At 46.5% G+C, this 18,816-nt stretch overlaps 1 protein-coding gene across 4 annotated transcripts in view; it reads left to right on the top strand.

Annotated features, from left to right (window-relative positions):
* Positions 1–18,816, top strand: part of RABGAP1 (RAB GTPase activating protein 1) — a 94,205-nt gene that overhangs the window by 20,439 nt on the left and 54,950 nt on the right. For 3 of the 4 annotated variants that reach the window (XM_053373275.1, XM_053373274.1, XM_053373273.1), the window contains 10 exons: positions 1,732–1,972; positions 3,059–3,263; positions 5,219–5,393; positions 6,810–6,967; positions 8,818–8,928; positions 9,753–9,819; positions 9,977–10,079; positions 11,983–12,152; positions 14,266–14,440; positions 16,237–16,330. In XM_053373275.1, coding sequence (XP_053229250.1) covers positions 1,786–1,972; positions 3,059–3,263; positions 5,219–5,393; positions 6,810–6,967; positions 8,818–8,928; positions 9,753–9,819; positions 9,977–10,079; positions 11,983–12,152; positions 14,266–14,440; positions 16,237–16,330 — 1,445 coding nt within the window. In that variant the 5' untranslated portion in view covers positions 1,732–1,785. Of the gene's footprint in view, positions 1–1,731; positions 1,973–3,058; positions 3,264–5,218; positions 5,394–6,809; positions 6,968–8,817; positions 8,929–9,752; positions 9,820–9,976; positions 10,080–11,982; positions 12,153–14,265; positions 14,441–16,236; positions 16,331–18,816 lie in introns of those variants that run through there. The other variant, XM_053373276.1, reaches the window with a different exon arrangement.

The raw sequence follows: 18,816 nt of genomic DNA, 5'->3' as shown, positions 1-18,816 counted from the left end.
CCTAGAGATGGAAGTGAATGTGACTAGGTGGCATCTCCACACCTACCATTTCAGTAGTTTACTCCCACGTTGACAGGGCAGGAAAACTCCTGTTTTGTGTACTGTTTGCACTTCCACTTCACTGGAGGCTTAAGTGACTGGTGTTCTTTGCTGGAAGGAAGCAGCCATCAGGTAAGTGAGGTGGAGAGTAGATGGAGGGGGATGTTTTTAAAAGGTGGCTGTACCCAGTTATTTCTCCTGGGGAGGATGGGAGTGCTTGCATTCTGAATCATTCCTTCAACTTCTCATTTGAACATCTTGGAGGAAGCAGCCATAAGATGTGTCTGGCCACAAACTACCTCTGGCCAAGTGTCAGCTCTGTGGCTCTGGAAGGTGGCCAAGATACGCAGGGGGAGAGGGGTGTTTGTGGCCAGGCAGTGGTGGAGAACCATGGCACAGGATGGGAGGGAGAAGTGGGGGCTCAGAGGCAGGCTGGTGTTGGCAGGGTAGTGTAGTGGCTAGGGTGTTGGACTAGAACCTTGGAGACCAGATTTGAATCCCAAGTCAGTCATGAAGCTCACTGGGTGACCTTGGGCCTGTCAGTGCTTCTCAGCCTAAGATATTTCACTGTGAGCAATAAATGAGGAGAGGGAGAACCATGTGAGCCATCTGGAGCTCCATGGAGAAAATGCTGGGGTTATAAGTGCAGTCAGGAGTGCCAAGGGAGCTACATGGTCCCTGTCTGTGAGGGGGAAGCAGGAGCAAGGAGCCGCATACCATACGGCTTTGGCTTTAGTGCTTAATAGTAATCAACATTTTTATCCCAGTCTTCCTCCAATGGAATCAGTGGCATGGTGCCTCTTTTTGCCCTCACAACTACCCTGTGAAGCAAGTCAGACTTGAGAGGCATTGACTAGCTGAAGGTCACCCAGCACGTTTGACCAGAGGCTTGGGCCCTGCCTCTAGGTCTGAAAGGCTAAACACTAGCAGTGCTGCCTTATGCAGCAGGCTGTGGGAAGACTTCTGAGTGGGCGTCTCTTTGCATTCTTTCTCCTTAGTAAATACTATATTATTCCATTGTTTTGACACAAATGCGTTTGGGATGGTCAGATGTTACTTGATCTAGGTGTAACTTCACAGGCTGGGACTTGTCAGGAGGCAGGCATTTTAGTTAAATTGGTAAATGTGGAAGGATTAGGTGGGGAATAGAAAGCCATGGTAGAAATAGGTATGGTGCTGACCACAAGGGCAGCCCTGGCAGCTTGGGTGCCTGCGAGAAGTTGCCTTCATCTATGAGTTGTGAAGATGCTGCAGCCTCTTCCCAGTCTGCTTTAACCACTGTGGAATGCTCAGCCACGCTGTTCCCAGCTCCTTGCTGTCATTAATGCCCATCGGAATTCCACTACTGTTGTTGCTCTTGGTTCTGTGTCTCTACTATGCAGTTTACACATTCAGAAGTCTGTAAGGCTGCTTTTGTGCTGGAGAGAGCAGTGCAGCATTTTCTTGGCCAAACTTGTTGCATCTCCAGAAGGCCGAGATCTTAATATGCTTATGTATTGTTTTCATGAACGTTGCAGATACCCAATGAAACCTTCTAGTGATATCAGTGTCTCTTGAGAGAGTTGAGAAAATGCAATGTTATTTGAACTGCTTTTAACCTCTCTTTAGCCTCCTGTAGTGAATGTGTGTCTGGTCTCAGTCAAGCCCCCATCTCTCCTCTTTTGGCTGACCCTTTGCCACTTGCTTTCACAGATTATAGGGAATGGGAGTGAGCAGCAACTGCAGAAAGAGCTTGAAGACGTCCTAATGGATCCCCCCATGGAAGACCCATCAAATGACCGAGAACACGAGGAGGAGGACAGCCATCATGATGGAGGAGAGGGAGATGAGCCAGTCCTCCTCGAGGCTTCTGCATCCTCCACAATTAACCCTGTGTCTGTGGCAGGACCCCAGAAACCTGATATGAGCTTGCCAGTGAAGCCAGCGCAGGGAGGTGAGATAAATTTGGGGCAGGTGGGTGGGGGATGAGAGGGCGCAACCGGGTCATGAGAAGCCTCTGAAAGAAAGAGAAGGAAGCACAGATGCAGAGCAAATCTGGGGTGAGCTTCTGAAAGTCATTTCTTAAAACACTCATATTGTGCCTTCCTGTCAAAATGACACTCAAGGCAGCTAATGAACAATTAGCTTGGGCAATAATGGAGAAAGCCAGCAGAAACACTCAAGGCAGCTGACAAATGGCAAGGGACAGCAGCTGGTCAACTAACTTAATGCAAAGGCCTCTTTTGTATCTACCCTCTGAGGTTCAGATGGTGAAGGCAGGGGACACAGGGGACTTTTCAGTGGTATCCACAATATAGAATTCCCTGCTCTGTAAGAGACGTGACCACTTCATATGGAGTGTTTTACAAGGCAGGTCAAAATGGCCTTGTTCAAGCCTGTCTTTTATGAAACTGGGACCGGTGACTCTTCCTGGTTCTCCCGGGTGTTATTCGTTACTTGGTTCTGATATTTTGGTTAGATATTTTGGTTGGGAGCTGCCCTAGGGGGTAGGCTTAAAGGATGGAAAGTGCAGAATATAAATGTGTTATTAAGTCTTAACCTGCACAACAGTAATGCCTAGGAACTTGACTATCTTGTTGAGGTTGAACCCTGCCAGATACAGCCTTTTGCACTTCTATGGTGCTTTCTTGGAGAGGAGCAGAGTACGCACAGCCTTTGTGTGTCCTGAGCAGAGACTGGCCAGGGGGCTTCATTGTCCTTCCTAGCTGTTCTCTTCAGAACTGGTTTTTCCAATCATGGCTGGTCTTTCACAACCATTCCCTAAAGGGTGGGATGCTTTTTAAGGGGGAAGGGGCCAATTTCAATCATTGATATCACTAAAGCTTCCCATTGGCACCCCTGCTTAATGGTGCAGATCCAAACTCTGCAAATCAGATAGGGTCAAATAGTCATATCTGAGAGTCAGATTGGTTACACAGGAGAGACTCATTTTAAGTTAATGTGAGTGGTAGAGGATACTGATCCAATTTAGCAATTCGATACACAGATTAACGGACTCCGCTTTTCTGCTGTTTTGTAGATTCCGAGGAGTCGAGTCCTTTTACTCCAGTTGCTGATGAGGACAGTGTTGTCTTCAGCAAGCTCACTTACTTGGGCTGTGCCTCAGTCAATGCTCCCAGGAGCGAGGTGGAGGCCCTGAGGATGATGTCCATCTTGCGAAGCCAGTGTGAGATTTCCGTGGACGTGACTCTTTCGGTTCCTAATGTGTCGGAGGGAACTGTGAGGTACTTTCCCACCTGTGGTGTGGCATTGTGGAAGGCTCTGTAGGTCCACCTGTCATTGGCAGTGATGTTTTTTAGGACCTGCTTTGTATACTGTGGCAATAGATTCTAAGTTGCCTCATGGTTACTATGGGGCAACACCAAGACAATCTTCTGAAAAGTGTCTTCTTTGATAAACTGGTTGTAAATTGTGGCTGTTTATTTTCTTTTTTTAAAGTTTCATTTATTTCTATGCTGTTTGTCCACAGTGCTAAAGCAGTTTATCAAAGTACAAAACGTTGGGGTGGGGGGGACACACAACTTGCTATGGAACATGTCAGGGCATTCAAATAAGACAAAAAACATTTCAGGAAGCATAGGATAAATGCCAGTACAGCAAGCCCACAACTTACGCAGGGGTTACATTCTTGAGCTTGTGCCTAAAGCCAAAATCACGTATAGTCAAAACACTTCAAGGTGAAATGGTGGGTGGGATTGCAAACATCTTTTCCCCCAGTACCCAGCCTCTTTTTAATTTTTATAAATTATTTTCTGACGCTTGTAAAGCTGAATGTACACAAGAAGAAGAAGAAGAGTTTGGATTTGATATCCCGCCTTTCACTCCCTTTAAGGAGTCTCAAAGCGGCTAACATTCTCCTTTCCCTTCCTCCCCCACAACAAACACTCTGTGGGGTGAGTGGGGCTGAGAGAAGTGTGACTGGCCCAAGGTCACCCAGCAGCTGCATGTGGAGGAGCGGAGACACGAACCCGGTTCCCCAGATTACTAGACTACCGCTCTAAACCACTACACCATACTGGCTCTCAAGTTAAATGTGCAAACGTTGTGGGCTTACTGTATTGCAAAGAAATGAATCTAGATACAAGTACAGTGCAAAATCTTAAGTTAATGGGCAAAATAAATAAATAAAGCTAACCCGTACTGTAAGTAAGTGTGTGGTCTTGCTTCACTCCACGGTGACTGCAGCAGCCTGACTTAGATGCAGTTCAGTTGGGCTAGGGATCTTCTCACCAGGCTAGATGGTTCACCGCCAACTCTCTGGTCTCTTGTCCAAAGGCATTTGCCAGCAGCAGAAAGGCAGGTGGGTGGTGGGGAAGTCAGTGGAGGGAAGTTCGCTCCCCCAGCCTCCCAGGTGTTCTGGTGGCTAGTGCTGGCTTTTCTGTGCTAGCACTGATTTTATTATTTTTCAGATAACAGGCGTTAAACTCAAACAAGAAATCTATAAAAGGGAGAATGGAGGCATAATTATTGTCTAGTCTGCTCCTGCAACTTCTGATTTATGTGGACGGAAGATTTTAATATCAGCAAAAGAACAAAACTCTTTTTAAAATTATCTGTAATGTCCAGCGGAAGGAATTCAGTGTAGCACTATGGCAGTTATTCCAACAGAGCAAGCAATTCAGCTTACCCCATGCTGTTCTGAGGGTTCTCCTCCCCCGAAGCCAACTGGGGGTGGGAGGAGAGATAGGGAAAGTCATGTTGCCTTAGTGGAAGTCTTTGCTAGTGGGAGTGAGGGCCTAATGATGTCCTCTCTGCCCTCCAATCAGTGAACCTGGCATTTACAAATATAATACTCTTGGGATGGTACAGAGTGATTCAAGCGAGTCGGGAATAAATTCATATTTTCAAAGCCATCCCGTAGATCATGATGGGCATCAAGTATGAACAGTCCTCCATCAGGGAAACATGTTTCTTTGAAAACCACCTTTGCTTCCTTTAAGGAGAGCTGTAAAAGCATTCAGTAAGAAAGAAAGCAGAAACACAGAAGGTGCACTTCTGAATATGAGCTAAGTTGCTCAATTTAGATCCTTTTTTAGCCTACTAGAAAAGATTTTGCTCACTTAAATTGACCAGTTAATTAGTTAAAGATTGGATCCAGCATTAAACTACTTGCAGCTTGTCTGTCTTCAAGGTGAAGCATTTGCAGCTCACACCTTCATTTCCCCCTTTTGCTCTGCAGGCTGCTAGAACCCCCAACGAACACCGAAATAGCCAACTATCCCATTTACAAGATCCTGTTCTGTGTGCGGGGACACGACGGGACTCCAGAAAGCGACTGCTTCGCTTTCACTGAAAGCCATTACAACTCGGAGCTCTTCAGAATTCATGTCTTCCGGTGTGAAATCCAAGAAGCTGTAAGTTCAGCATCTGCTTTGCCTTTGTTGATGCTCCTGCCTTGCATGTGGAAGATCCCAGGTTTTGTCCCTGGCATCTCCAGAGAGATCCTGTATAGAAACCCTGGAGAGTTGCTGCCAATCAGTGTGGACAATACTGAGCTGGAAGGATCAGTGGTCTGACTCAGTATTAAGGCAGCTAGGTGTATTTCATTTATTAATTAAATTTATGTCCTCCTCTTCCTGCCAAAGAAGGAATCTCCTTCGTATAATGTCAGTACCTTCTTAGTGATACTTGGTAACCCTGATGATACAGATCTTCTGCTTCCAGCCATTTATTTGTACTGACAGTTTAGCATCATACTATGCTTCATAGTGGGTAAAACCTCAGCGCCTAGGACTTGCCGATCGCATGGTCGGCGGTTCGAATCCCCGCGGTGGGGTGCGCTCCCGTCGTTCGGTCCCAGCGCCTGCCAACCTAGCAGTTCGAAAGCACCCCCGGGTGCAAGTAGATAAATGGGGACCGCTTACCAGCGGGAAGGTAAACGGCGTTTCCGTGTGCTGCGCTGGCTCGCCAGATGCAGCTTCATCACGCTGGCCACGTGACCCGGAAGTGTCTGCGGACGGCGCTGGCTCCCGGCCTCTAGAGTGAGATGAGCACACAACCCTAGAGTCTGTCAAGACTGGCCCATACGGGCAGGGGTACCTTTACCTTTTATGCTTCAGTTATTCTGGGCTGGGCTCATTAAACTCTTGACTGTGATCAGGTCTTTCTTCTCTGCGTTGATAACGAGCAGTGTTGCTGAGAAGGATTTCAAGATATGCACTTGCAAGATGGAATAATTTGTTAGATTTTGGCACAAATTTCTGATTTGGCTCATAGTCACAGACTTGGGCTGCAGCCTTGTGTACACTTAACACAGTAGGACTTACTTCTGAAAGTAATTGCACTGAATTGCACTGTTAAAGGAAGCCATAGCAGAGGTGTTCCATTCAGGCACCAAATTCAAAGAGTGAGTCTGAGCAACTGAAGGGAGTTTGGAGAATCCTAATGAAAGCGGAAAAGCATATCCTATCAAAACAAACAGAGTGGGTGTAATGTAGCAGTTATAAGAGCCGCCTTCAACCTGGTGTGCTCCAGAGGTTCTGGACTACAATTTCTGCCATGCCTGGCCATTAACCTCTGCTAGGTGGAGCTGGTGGAGTTGTAGTCCAAAGCCTCTGGAAGGCACCAGGTTGGGGAAAACTACATTAGAGTGTCTCACCAGCCCTGTGTTGAAACCCTCATTAACTTCAAAAGCTCACTGGATAGCTGCTAAGCCAGTCACGAACTCCCCCCCCCCTCAGAAATAACAAAAGAGCCGTTTCCCTAACTCTGCTCCCCACTAGGAATCCCAGTTGCTGACTTTCTTTCTCTCTGGCTCTTCGTGTCCACAGGTGAGTCGGATCCTGTACAGTTTTGCCACCGCCTTCCGCCGCTCTGCCAAACAAACCCCGCTTGCTGCTCCCTCTGCTCCGCAGACGCCAGACAGTGACATATTTACTTTCTCCGTTTCTCTGGAAATAAAAGAAGATGATGGGAAAGGATATTTCAGGTGTGCTTTCCCCACTTCCTCTCCAGAACCCTTTTTAACATGAAATATGGTCCAAGTTATTTTTAGCTGGGTTTTAAAATGCTTTTTAAAGAATTGTTTTATGTTGCTTGAAACGGTCTTTATGTGGATAGAGTCTGATTTTATTGTGTTAACCTTTTAAAAATGGTGTATTTTATTTTTTATGAATGATGCAGGGGGTGTGGTTAATGAGGGGTCAGTAAATGGGAAGCTAAAATGGGTGATAGCTGACTAAGTCATTCCCAGAGTAGACCCATTGAAATAAATATGGACTCCGTTGGCTACCACCCAATAAAAATGGAGTAAATGTGAAGCACCTTGTCCAAAATCAGGTATGGGAATTTTATATGCTGTTTTCTTCTGGCTTGGACTTTGTTCAGCAGTGGCCCTTTTTGTTAAGAAGGAAAGAGCCACCGTGCAGCTGGATCAGGGGGGCTGGATCCTGGCCCTGACAGGGCAACACTCTGGGGCAGAAGTTCAGGGCCCCTCCCAGCAGAAGGAGCAGGAAGGCCCCACAAAGGCACCAGGGCTGGCCAACCATATTTTTAAAGTGAAGGAATATACCTTACTGCCCAAAGAGGAGGGCCTCCTAAGACCACAGCGGGGAACTGTGCCCATCCAGGTCTCCCTTGAGACCATAAGAAGAGCCTTGTTGGAAGGGGAAATATAAAAATAAGACAGAAGGTGAAAAAGTGCTTATAGAAATGCTAAGATTAAAGTAAATATATATGGAAGTCAGGAAGAGGGGCGGGAGGAGGTCGATGCTCTGGTAAGAGCGAGGTTTGAGTTTATTGATGTATGTATGGATATTGTGATTACAAAAATTGAAAATGTAATAACTTTTTTTAAAAAAAAAAGCAGAAGAGCCTTGTTGTATCGGGCCAGTGGCCCATCTTGTCCAGCCGCCTTCCCTCAAAGCGGTTTTTGTGTGTGCGCGTAAGGTTTTTTTCCCATTGGATACATGCTGGAGATACTGGTCTCTTGACTTTGTTGCATTTGAGCAACCATTGCCAAGCCCAGAAAACTGAAAACCTGTATCTCCTTAGCATGCTTTATCTAGTGACCACCCTTTTTTCCTTCTGATGTGCACTGCTTTTGGAGTCATAGAGCTGTGAGGCCACCTGCTGTCCGTTCTTGCCATAGCAGCTCTACATGTGTCAAACAGACTGGTGGCTGAGTAAAAAAAAACGCCTTTTTAAAATTTTGGTGCCTCTTTTAAAAGAGAGTGCTGTGCGTATTGTTGATAGGAAGCTACATTCTAGTACATCTTAGGTTTTTTGTTTTTTAAAAAACCCCAGTCTTCAATTATCACCTCAGCTAAATCTTAGATCTTCTCACCCCATTCTCGGTCTTCCAGTTCCTTATGTTTTCATTCCTCTACACTCTACTGTTGGTTCTCCAATATTGGTTGGAACACTTATTTCCTATCATCCTTCCATACCCTGCCACAATCAGACTCTAAAAAGCCTTTTCAAGCCTAATTGTTGTGGTATGTGTGTGTGTGTGTCCTGGAGATTAATTCTTGCCTCCCTAGCTGCTGTTTTCCATTAAGAATACCCACCACCCTCAATATGCTTGAAAGAAACTATAAGCACTGATCCCCCCCCAGCCTTATTTCAGGTGTGGGATGGAGAGCAAGAGAGAGGTGTGTGAGATTTCAAATATTGGTGATTCCTGTTTTAGGGCATGCTGTTGTCCTTGTCGAATCACCAACTCTCTTAGATTTCTGGACTCACCAGGCTGTGAAAACTCTCACTTGCCTACTGATTCTGTTCTCAAATTTGTGACTACAAATAAGAGGACCGTGTGAATATTTCCCTTTTTGACCACAGTGCTGTCCCCAAAGACAAGGACCGGCAGTGCTTTAAACTGCGCCAAGGCATCGACAAGAAGATCGTCATTTACGTACAACAGACAACCAACAAAGAACTGGCAATTGAAAGGTAACTTTGTGTCTATTTCCTCTGAAGAGCTTTGGTGGCCATGCAGGAAGGGGCATCTTTGGTGGTGGCCCCACACCCAAGTAAGATCAGACAGGCCCCCTCCCTGCTGCCCCCATCATTCAGCCCACACACTCAGGTTCCCTCACTGCAAGAAGTTACAGGGAATCAGGCAGAAGGCCTTCTTGGTAGTGATGCTCTCCCTGTGGAATGCCCTCCCATCAGATGTCAAGGAGATAAAGAACTACACAACTTTTAGAAAACATCTGAAGGCAGCTCTGTATAAGGAAGTTTTTAAACGTTTGATGTTTTATTGCCTTCTTATGTCTGTTGGAAGCCACCCAGAGTGGTTGGGGCAATCCAGTCATTTAGGTGGGGTACAAATAATAAAGTTCTTGTTAGGTGGAATGCTGAAATGCTGCTAACATTTATTCTTACTGTGCTTGGTGGATTGTAGGGGGTTTTGTTTCTGCTGGCATTTTTAAGGTTTGGAGTTCTGTTAAGTTTTGAATGGTGTCTTTTGTATTGTGTTCACCACTTTGTGATGAGACTCTCTTGAAAAGCATGATAAAATCTTTAAAATAAGTACAATGTATGTTCTGACTTGTAAAGTACTATTGAGCTGAAAATCTCCTCTAACCCTGCTGCCCAGTTCCTCATTTCAATTCTTCTCTAAGAGCTGATGGGGCAGTTGTTAAACAGTTTAGTACATATTGTGGTTTTTCTCCACCAAAGTACCCCATAAAATCTGACTACCTTTTTCAGAACTACCTGTTCCGCATGGAAATGGTTGCTAGAGGTTGGCTTTTTTTCTTTTTAAATCACAGGTGTTTTGGCCTCCTCCTTAGCCCTGGGAAGGATGTGCAGAGTGGCAATATGCACCTGTTGGATCTGGTAAGATGCCCTTCAGTTTCCAGAGATTTCCCCCTCAATTAGCCGCACTAAATGACATGTTGCTTGTGTGTTTCCAGGTGATTTCAAGTGTATTTTGTGATGTGATCTAGCAGAGCCTATGGGCTTTGTTTTAACTCACCCTGTTCTGTGGTTTTAGGAGTCTATGGGCAAAAGTTCTGATGGGAAGTCCTATGTCATCACTGGGAGCTGGAACACAAAGTCTCCACACTTCCATAAACTGAATGAAGAAACACCGAAAGGTTTGTGATCAGTGACTTTTCTGTTTGGGTCAGATTGCTTGAGATGTGTAAGTTGTTTCCTGTGTATTTTCCTAGATATGTGTGCAATGATCAGTGGCCAATCCCAGATAGTCGAATGTAGGGAATCTTTTTCCTGTCGAGGACCTCATTCCGTCTGGGGTCGTCTGTTCAGAGCCACATCCTGACAGTGGGTGGAGCCGGAGACTTAAGTTTTCTGGATAAACTAACCTTGAAATAAGACTGCCTTTTATCAGTTTTCACCATGGCTGTTTCACATTAGAATTGCTAGTCCCCTGCAGGTCTAGGTGGGTGTAAGCTCCACTGAGTTGGATTGGAGTACACTCAAAGAAGCATACAGAGGATTTCTTGTTAGTACTATAGTGGACCGATACAATTACTGTTCTGCGAAGCAAGTGAAATTAATTCCTTTCTGACTTTAGTTAAAGCCTACTTGTTTGTTGTCATGCTTTTATAAAATCAGGAAGAATAGGAAGGAAGGAACTTGGATGGGATGGAAGAATGGGGTAACTTCAGAAGCGTTTGAGGGCCACAAAAAAGTGAAATCCAGGAGTGCACCTGGTCCCAAGTCAGCAAGTTGCCAACCTGTTTTGTCAAGAATGTTTTGTCAAGCTGAGATGGCGTTGAGTCAGGGTGCGTGTGTGTGGCATGGAGACGTAATTGACGTCTCTGTGTTCTAACCCTTCAAGCCAGACTCTGGAAGACAGTTCAGGTGGGAGCAATGGCAGGAGGATAGCACCAAAACGATAGGACAGCCCACATAAGATGTGAAGCAGATGCTGGGAAATGTAATTCCCCTTGCTGGGAGATGACTTTGTTTCTGGATTCCATTTAAAATACTGGCTGTGAGCTACAACATTGCCTGGTTTATGGAGTATACCAGGTTCTCTGTCATGGGCTAGTTAAAGTGGGGGTGAGGAACCTCCAGGCCGCAAGCCAATCTTGGCCCACCAAGATGAGGTTTGGCCTGCAAGACCTTTTCCTACAAACCACACCTACCTGTCCCTCAGCTGAAATGACTCATGATGGACAGGAAGGTGGGGTTCAATTCTGCTTTGGCTGTGCAGACAGGGACTTGCAGCCCAAAGTAGGATCTAGCCCTCCTACTCCTAGTCAGCTGAAGAGCAGGGACTAAATCCTGCTCAGTTTTGGCTGCTCATGCTGGTTCTCTGCTGGGAACAGGCACACACAGTCAAGGCACTTCGATATTTTTTAATTAGTATCAATTTAAAAATATTTTTTTATCAATAGATAAATAAGGCAAGCAAAAAGAAAGAAGCAGAAACAGTGCTGGAAAAATCCCCTCCATTGCCTTTGCTTGCCAAATGCTTTGCAAACTTCGCTCCCCGCCCCACTTTCAAGATTGAAGTGAGATAGGGGAGAGGCCTGAAAAAGCCTTTGCAAATTGTCTCCCTCTTCCCTTTTAAATTCCCAGTCTCAGGGACTTTAGGGAAGAGAGAGGATGCTTACAGAAACCTTTAAAAGTCTCTTTCTATCCACTCCCCTTTCCTTGCAATCTCTGTCTGATATTAAATGGGATGGGGAGACGTGCAAATGTTTTGAGATCACAGTAAAAGTGATTTTAACAGGTGGGGAAAATGTGAGGTATTTTATATGTAATAATAATAATAATAATAATAATAATAATAATAATAATAATAATATAATAATAATAATTTACTACAACAACAACTTTCAGCTACAGTGCTGTTCACCCTTAACCTGGGAATAACCCCGCTTGGTCACCATGGTATGGATGTACCTGGGGTTTGGCTACCTGTGTCTTGGACACACTGGCATGGTTGATTTGGGCCACAGGCACAGGGCAAGGGCTATGTTGAATGGCCTAAGGGGAAACACCAGCTTCCCTGCTTCCTCTCCTTAGACAAAGTGCTGTTCCTGACCACGGCTGTCGACTTGGTGATCACTGAGGTGCAGGAGCCTGTGCGGTTCCTCCTGGAGACCAAAGTCCGTGTGTGCCCTGCCAGCGAGAGGCTCTTCTGGCCTTTCAGCAAGCGGAGCTCCACAGAGAACTTCTTCCTGAAGCTGAAGCAGGTAACGCTTGTGGGTCCCATCCTTAGTGGTGTGGATATTGTGGGGTGGGCCCTTTCGTTCCTTCTCTAACTCTGTGGTCCTTTGAGTTATGTTCGTCTGGGACTCTGGTCTCGCATGGAGGAGAAAGCTAAAATTTTGGACCTGGTGCCATTTGAGGGCTTGAGCCCAGCCCTTGTGCAGGCAGTACTTCCTACCTATCGCTGGGAGGGTTGGGAGAGGCTGGGTTTATGCATCTTTTCCCTTCTCACACAGCCCAGGGATGGGCAGAGTTGCTTCCTGCCTTGGAATGCTAAGTGGGGCTGCAGCCTTCTCTGCTTGGTTTGGTGGGTGTCGTGGTGTGTCACTTAAAAGTTCAAAGTTCAAGTGATGGGAAATGACTTTCTGGAGATATTTGGCTAGCCAGTGTGCAGTGTCCATTGGAGCCTCAGTCTCTCTCTGCCCCTCTCCTTCCCTCCCTCATAAACCCCAAGGATGACAGTGATCCCAGACAATAACCTACCTAACCTACCTCACAGGATTGCTTTGAGGATGAAATGGGGAGAAAGAGCATCATGTACGCCACCTTGAGCTCATGGGGGGTGGAGGGGGGATGTGAATCAAATAAATAGTACGGGTGGCATCTGATTGACATGCAACCCCTGACACACACATCCTTTTCAGTGCGGAATGGGCTTACACACGACTGCTGACGCGCATAGTGACCCAGAATACAACCCCTCACAAATGGGGAGTTGCTTGTAAATCAAAGGAAGATGATTGCAGCACATTTGAGGTTCCCCTGGAGAAGTGGAACTTCATGCCTTGGCACGTTGGGCAGGGGTGTGTGGGAAGTCTTTGAGGTTATGTTCTCCTCTCTTGAAGGTGAAACGTGAAGAAGTTTGAAGGATTGCTTCTCTTGGCTATAAATATTTCTCGGCCCTAAAAGCATAAGCCTTGTTAATTTAAGGAAGTTTATCTTACTGAGCTAATTCTGCTGGCTCTTGTCTCGCTCCACCCACTCTCATTGTGAGGCTTCTTATCGCATTTGGTCTTGGCTTCTTCTCAGCCCCAATCTGACTCTTTACAAGGACCAGGCTCATCTTGGGTGTTGTGGCGGAGGGGGAACTGCTTTGTTTTGGGGTATTTCTTTTGAAGAGGTGCTAAAGAGAGGTGCCTGATAAACCTCCAAAGAGAACCTGATTCTTACAGACATCTGAGCAGCCATGCTGCAAGTGGTTAAGGGTGTATGCTTATCTTTATTTACCAGTGGTGTTGGAATTTTACCAGTGGCGGCAGCCTGGTGAAAAGAATAACTCACTTTTTCCAGAAAAAATGAAGCCTGAGCTTAATTTTTGGAAATGGTTTCTGTTGGGGGGGGACGGGGACCATCTTGGACCTGGTTGTAAGGCAGGTACTCTGAACAGTGAATCGGAGGTTGAAATGAAAATATTTTAATTTTATTTATTTATTATTACCTTTTTATCCCACCAAGGAGTTCAAAGGGGCATATATGGTTCTCTGCCTCCTCATTTATCCTCACATCCAACCCTATAAGGTAGGTTAGGCTGAGAGACCTGGCTGGCTGAAGGTCACTCGCTGAGCTCTGTAGCTGAGTGAGGACTTGCACCCTCATCTCCCAGGTCCTGGTTCCAACACTTAAACGACAATAAGCATCTCAGCCTCCCCCAGAAGGTCCATAGGTCTTATCTTGCTGCCTTATAGAAGGCAGTTGGAATCCCCCTCCCCAAGCATTAAGGAGCTAGAACATAGCGGAATCTGTATCCGGGGCAGTTGCCTGAATTCCACACACCTCCCTCTTCTTCCTCTCCCCCATTCCTGCCCTCTTGCTCCTATGCATCAAGGCTTTCTGAGAGGAAGAGCAAAGCACTTTAACATAAAGTTTTGCCATTTTGGCCACAGAGCAAAGGACCTTTGGCAGATGTCTCTCTGGAGTCTGGAAAGACTAACCAAAATTATTTTCTTTCTCCCTCCTCTGTGGTTGTTGAATAGGAATAATTTCTTCCTCCTGTGCCTTCTCACAGATATATACAGAAAGTTGCTTGCGAGTCTGTCTAGGCATTTCTTGTCAAGCTCTTCCACAGCGCTGAAACCTAATCTGCCCTGTATCCTTCAGATAAAGCAGAAGGACCGGAAGAACAGCACAGACACACTCTATGAAGTCATATGCCTGGAGAGTGAGTCAGAAAGGGAGAGGAGAAAAACCACCGCGAGCCCAGTGCTCCGCCTGCCACAGTCCGGATCTCAGGGCTCCATGATCCCATCCCCACCAGAGGATGATGAAGAGGAAGGTAAGAAGGGACTAGCTGTGTCCCTCCAAAGCAGAGCAAGGAGATGGCTTTGTCAAGACTGCCTCTTGCTGTGAATCAGCTAAAGGTTTGCTTCAGAGAAGTTTACAAACGCGTTATGTGTTTGGGCTTGGACGATGTATTGATATATCACCCAGGACTGATTTGAGGGCCAGATCGCAATGGCGTCTTCACCTGGCAGTACATCATGGGTGGGGCTTGCTGGCTGGCACCTAACCTTCATTCTCCAGCTGCCTCCTTCCTCTCTGCACCAGGTGCTAGTGGCAGCTGTTTCATCCCAGCACCTTGCAGGTCTGGGGTCGATGCTCCTTCCTATCAACATGGTGATGTATCACTATATCACGATGTTTAGCTGGTGATACATTGTGATGTTGAAAACCTGATATTGCACAGCCCTATACAGTCATACCTCGGGTTGAATGTGCTTCAGGATGAGCGCTTTTGGATTGCGCTCTGCGGCGACCCGGAAGTAACGGAGTGCATTACTTCCGGGTTTCGCCGCTCGCGCATGCGCAGATGCTCAAAATGACGTCACACACATGCACGGAAGCGGCAAAACGTGACCCACGCATGTGCAGACGCGCCATCGCATCTTACGTTCTATTAAGGATGTGAACGGGGCTCTGGAACGGATCCCGTTCGCATCCCGAGGTACCGCTGTATGTGTTTTTACTGAAGGCTTCAAAGCTGAAGGTAACTGCAGATACTACTACTGTTCTTCTACAGCAGCTTAGCACAACCTGGGTGCCTTCCCTAGGCTTGGGGCTACTGCAACTTCCGTCTAAAACATCTGGAGGGCACCAGGTTGGGCAAGGCTGCATTCGGTTGACTTAATCTGCTTTTCCTCTACCATACTAGCATTCCCAATGCTTTCTTGAAGCCAAAAGTCGTATTTGGCAGATACCTATCTAGCTGTGATCCCTTCACTGCAGGGGGTTGGACTAGAGGACCTTTGAGGATCTTTCCAACTCTATACGTATTTCTATGATTTTATGCCGCATTTAGCTGTTGGCCATGGTGGAGGATGAAGTACCAGGCCCTTGCTCACCATCCTAAGTGATCTGCTAAGAACTCTTACTGGTGCTTTCAGCGCAGGCCTTTGTTCTGGGCTGGCAAGTGCTGGTGGGGCCAGGAGGGGCATAGGCAGTGTGTGCGTGCATGTGTATGGTCAGGGTGGTGGTCAGATCATATTTATGGACTTTCAGTTTCTGCTCTCTAGTTTGTGTGGTTAATTGACCACGACTGTAGAGCATGAGTGGGGAACCTCAGGCCTGGTGGCTGAATTGAACCCTCCAGGTCTCTGTCCAGCCCTCAGGGCTCCCCACAGGCTGCGTCCTGCTCAGGTGCTTTTCCCACTTGCTTCCAGGGATAGAGGTTTGTGTGAGCCTGTTTTGATGAGTGTGTAGAAACCTCTGACTTTTGCTTGGCTGGAATGCAGCATACAGTACAAAAGAAGAGCCAAATATGTTGCTGCACCCACTCTCTTTATGGCTCGCAGACCTAGAAGGCTATGCATGAGAGAAAGAGAGCTGCCTTCCGCCTGCAAAGGGCTCCCCATGCCCAGCATCTTTTCCTGCTCCGCGGCATAAAATAGGGATGTGTTGTTTCCCCCCTCTTCTGGCTTGGGCTGAGCCACCCTGCTGTCTGTGCCATGTTTGCACATGTTAAGCCTGATCCAACAGGTGCAGCGCATCCTAGTATTTCCTTCTAAATGGAGGTCAGAAATGGTGCTTCTTGCTCTCATGTCCCCTTCCTCTGTGTGGGTTTGTGTCCTACAGATAACGACGAGCCTCTCCTGAGTGGTTCTGGAGACGTTTCCAAAGAGTGTGCAGAGAAAATCCTTGAGACATGGGGAGACCTCTTGTCCAAATGGTAAGCAGGTTCACCTCTCTATTGTGAACCAATCTCTTTGAAGAAGCTTATGGTTGAGAGTAATGCAGGCAAGACAATTACAAAGAGGCAGGCAGGTAAGGGGACTGCAGGCTGCCATACACTGGATCCATTCTGTCCTAGCCAGCTTGTGCTTCTTGCTACCTGGTATGCTCCTTGAAGGCTGCTGGGCAGGAGAGGTCAACTTCCACCCACTGCCACTTCCCACACATGGTAGACGAGCCAGCTAAGAGTGGAAGGCTTACCTGGGCTGCTGCAGACTCCTCCTGCCAGCATCCTTGCCTGGAAGTCCCCCGCTGCCATGAGCCCTGCCAGCCAGTCCTCTTTCATCAGCCTCTGTTGAATGGTTGTTCTGTGCCCGTTTGCATGCCTTGGAACTGCTCCCCTCAATTTATGAGCATGGGGCACTTGGATGTTGATGCCTTCCAAACTGCCCCAGAAGGTGGTGGACTCTCCTTCATTGGAAGTTTTTAAGGGGAGGTTGTATGGCTGTGTGTCATGGAGGCTTTAGCTGAAATTCAGAGGGTTGCAATAGATGATCCTCAGGGTCCCATCCAACTCTTCAGATCTGTGATTCTACTTACATGCACACTGGTTTTTTCTGTGAACCTACCTGCCAAATATGTTCCAATGTGGGCCTGGTCCCCCCCCCTTTCTGAATACATGAATGTGCTTCCTCCACATTTCTAAAATGATAGATCTGTCATCCTTTTTAAAAAGAGCATGGATTTGTTTAATTATTTTTTTTAAAAAAAACATTTATATACAAAAATATGTTACAGTGGTTTATAACAATAAAAAACATAAAACCAAACAATAACATCTTGAAAAGTTGAAAAGAATTTAAAAGCAAAAAGAAACTAGAAACAAATACCAGCAGATCTTATTTGCCTGCATAGGAACAGAAAAGTTTTCGGCAGGCCTTTAAAAGTTGGCACAGAAGGCTCCTGCAGAATCAACAGTCGCAGGGTGTTCCTCATGACTGGGCTGATGGCACTAAAGGCTCAATTTCTTCTTGTTGTGAAATGAGCCTCACCAACTCAGGGAATGGCCAAAGATGCTCCTGCAGCTGATCTGAGTGATTGATCTGGGATAGAAGGGTTCAGGCGATTCCTGAGCTATGCTGGACCCTAGTTGTTCAGGACTTTGCAAATCAATTCAAGTACCTTGAACCTGGGTCAGTAACAGATGGGCAGCCAGGGCAGCTGTTAACCATGGTGTCACATGTTCTTGAGGAGAAGCTCCCATCAGCAATCTGGCTGCAGCATTCTGCACTAGCTGGAGCTTCTGAACCAGACCCAAGGGCAGCCCCACATATAGAGCACATTACAGTCATCTAGTCCTGAGGTTACCAGTGCCAGACTATCTTTGTCCCAGAACAGGTGTAGCTGGTGAACCAGATGAAGCTGGTAAAAGGCACTCCTAGCCACAGAGGACACCTAGGTCCCAGTGATAAAGGTGTATCCAGGAGTACCTTCAAACTATGCACTTTCTCCATTAGAGGGGATGCAACCCCATTCAGAACAAGTAACTTGCCAATTTCCAGAATGTGGGAACCACCCACTCAAATAACCTTTGTCTTCCCAGAATTCAACTGCTGTATCTAGACACTGGTCCAAAGTGTTCACAGCCTCTCCTGGTTCAGATGTTGCAGAGAAGTAGAGCTGTATATCTTCAGAATACTGGTGACACCTTGCCCCAAAACTCCTAATGGCAGCTCCCAAGAGCTTCACATAGATATTAAATAGCACTGAATCAGTGCTACTCTCTGGACATGAATTTGATGTGAATGGAACCACTGTAATACAGTACCTCTGATGCCCATCTCACTAAGTCTGTCCAGGAGGATACAGTGGTCAGTGATATCAAAAGCCACAGAGATCAAGCCACCCAGAGTGGCTGGGGCAATCCAGTCGGATAGGCAGTATATAAATGATAAATTATTATAATAATTAAATTAATTAAATTAATTAATTAATTATCAGAAGTAACAGGGTCCAGTATACCTGAAGGAGCGTCTCCACCCCCATCGTTCTACCCGGACACTGAGGTCCAGCGCCGAGGGCCTTCTGGCGGTTCCCTCACTGCGAGAAGCCAAGTTACAGGGAACCAGACAGAGGGCCTTCTCGGTATTGGCACCCGCCCTGTGGAATGCCCTCCCTTCAGATGTGAAGGAAATAAGCAGCTATCTTCTCTTTAAAAGACATCTGAAGGCAGCCCTGTTTAGGGAAGTTTTTAATATTTAATGCTGTATTGTTTTTAACACTCAATTGGAAGCCGCCCAGAGTGGCTGGGGAAACTCAGCCAGATGGGCGGGTTATAAATCATCATCATCATCATCATCATCATCATCATCATCATCATCACACTCCCATGTCCCTCAGGGCAACCAAGACTGATTCAGTTCCGAAACCAAGTCTGAACTCAGATGGTAGTGGATTTAGATAATCGTTCTATTCCAGGAATGC

This window comes from Podarcis raffonei, chromosome Z (genome assembly GCF_027172205.1).
Source record: "Podarcis raffonei isolate rPodRaf1 chromosome Z, rPodRaf1.pri, whole genome shotgun sequence".
Lineage (NCBI taxonomy): Eukaryota > Metazoa > Chordata > Lepidosauria > Squamata > Lacertidae > Podarcis > Podarcis raffonei.
This window is presented reverse-complemented; position numbering and strand designations above follow the sequence as displayed.